Source organism: Pteropus alecto, unplaced genomic scaffold (assembly GCF_000325575.1).
Source record: "Pteropus alecto unplaced genomic scaffold, ASM32557v1 scaffold38, whole genome shotgun sequence".
Taxonomy (NCBI): domain Eukaryota; kingdom Metazoa; phylum Chordata; class Mammalia; order Chiroptera; family Pteropodidae; genus Pteropus; species Pteropus alecto.
This window is the reverse complement of record NW_006442512.1, coordinates 3,643,425-3,645,398: the sequence shown is the minus strand read 5'-3', so window position 1 is coordinate 3,645,398 and position 1,974 is coordinate 3,643,425. Positions and strand designations below refer to the sequence as shown.

At 51.1% G+C, this 1,974-nt stretch overlaps 1 protein-coding gene across 4 annotated transcripts in view; it reads right to left on the bottom strand.

Moving 5' to 3' along the window:
* The window catches only part of CELF6 (CUGBP Elav-like family member 6), a 27,262-nt gene extending 25,294 nt beyond the window's left edge, over positions 1-1,968 (bottom strand). For 2 of the 4 annotated variants that reach the window (XM_025040375.1, XM_025040376.1), the window contains exon 1: positions 1,733-1,877. In XM_025040375.1, the coding sequence (XP_024896143.1) occupies positions 1,733-1,877 (145 nt within the window). Of the gene's footprint in view, positions 1-1,732 lie in introns of all 4 variants that reach the window. The other 2 variants (XM_006922652.1, XM_006922653.1) reach the window with 2 other exon arrangements.
* Positions 1,969-1,974: the final 6 nt, after the last annotated feature.

Below are 1,974 nucleotides of genomic sequence, written 5' to 3'. Positions count from 1 at the left end.
AGAGAGAGAGAGAGAGAGAGAGAGAGAGAGAGAGAAAGTGTTCAGAGATTTTAATGGTGAGAAGAGTAAGAATTAACGGTAGTCTATACACTTCCCTTATTGTAAAGATGGCCTAAAAAGGTTAGCTTGTACCTACGTACTGAAATAAATGTCTATAATATAAGAAAATAAATTGCTATGGATAGATGGACAGCCAGGCAGCTGGACTGCATTAGAAAGAATCTGGATGGTATGGTTGTGTCCTTTTGTGCCCCATTTAAAATAACCCCACCCCAAAGGGTAGAAGATGCATTACTACCTACCTGGTCCCAGATCTTCCATGAGCATTTATTTTCCTGAAGCACTTATATTAGTGTGCCTAGGAACACCCCAGGGCCTCCCAGTTGAAAAGAGGTGGCAGCCTGATTACAGCTCTCAGCCCTTAGGAAAGTACATTTAACCGTTACCCAGGGCCCACCATTTATCTCCTAGGAAAATCATGGAGGATCGTTGGTGAATTCCCCTCCCCTAAAATCCTGAAACCACAGCATGGTGAAGGTAGAGATAAAGGTGTTTCTCCTCAAATCATTTTCTTCCCCCACCCATGAATGACATGTGACTCTGGCTCTCTTTCTCCAGCCCAGACTGGACAGACTTTTCTGCATGTAAACAAGCCTCCTCCCTCTCTCTACTGGAAGAAAGGGGTGTGGCTGGACAGTACTGTGGTGCCTCTGTCTCTTTAGCAAGGGCAAGGAGAAGACCCATTTCTACCTCTTCAACCTGACCCACCCAGAGGCTGTGTTCCACAGGCTTTGGCCCAGGATCAGCCTGTGAGGGAGGAAACAGGAGGCTATACAGAAGATTGGAGAGGAGCAAAGATGAGGCACAGGGTTGGGGGAGATTAGAGGATGAAATAAGTGTGGATTCAGCTGAGAGGAAACCTGAGAAGAGGGGTTACAAGGTGTCAGGAGTTCTGGCCTGAGGTCAGGGTTCTTGGACTCAAATCAGAAGAGTCGGACAGTGTTGGTATTTTGGCAGGGGGCAAGAGAGATTGGGGTTACTGTTAAACATGAAATGGAATTGGGAAGTGAGAACCTCCTGGGAGGGGAATTGGATTTTGTGAGTTACCTAGGCCTGGGTTCTGAAGAAGGAGAGAATTTGGGTCTGTGGCATTTTAGGTTGGCAGTCTAAGAGTCAAAAGAAGACTCTGGAGATTGGATGGGCTTGGAGGCCAGAATGAGGGATGTAAGTCCAAGATGTGTGTGTGGGGATGGTTAGACCTAAGTGAGATGGTACCAGATGGTTCAGCATTGGGGAGATTGAGGGTATTTGAGACCTAGAAGGTGGAATAAGTTTCCAAATTCTAGGATTTTGCATGTCGGTTGGGAGGGATGGAGTGAGGTCCAACTGAAAGGCGGGGACTGTTGGGATGTGAGAGATGAAAGGAAGGAAGTTGGAGGTTAGAGTAGAGGACATGTCAGGGTACCAGAGTAATGATCTGAGGGAGGATGACGGAGAAAATTCTAGGTTGGGGGCTCTGTGATCTGAGGAGAATACTGGGCTGAAGTGAGGCTGTTATTGAACTGGAGTTGGACTGGCCCTAGATAGGGCTAAGATTGGGGCTGTGGTGGAGGCTGGAGTTTGGGTTGGGCCGCACTCTAATCAGATTGGGGCTGGGCAGGGCAGGGCTTGGCAGGGCTGGGCTGGGCAGGGCTGGGCTGGGCTGGGCTGGGCTGGGCTGAACCCCGCGCACCTTTGTGGAGGCCGGTGAGCCGGTCCTTCAGCACCGTCAGTTCGTAGATGCGGCCGAACTCCTCGAACAGCGGCTTGAGGTCCTGCTCGTCCAAGCCCCGCGGGATCTGCCCCACGAAGAGCTTGATGGCGTCGTGGTCCTTCATGGGCACGGCAGGACCTGGGTTTAGTCCGCTCATGCCGACGCCGCTGTCCGCGGTGCTGAAACCTAGGCGCGGGCTGGGGCCGGCGGGGGCGCAGACC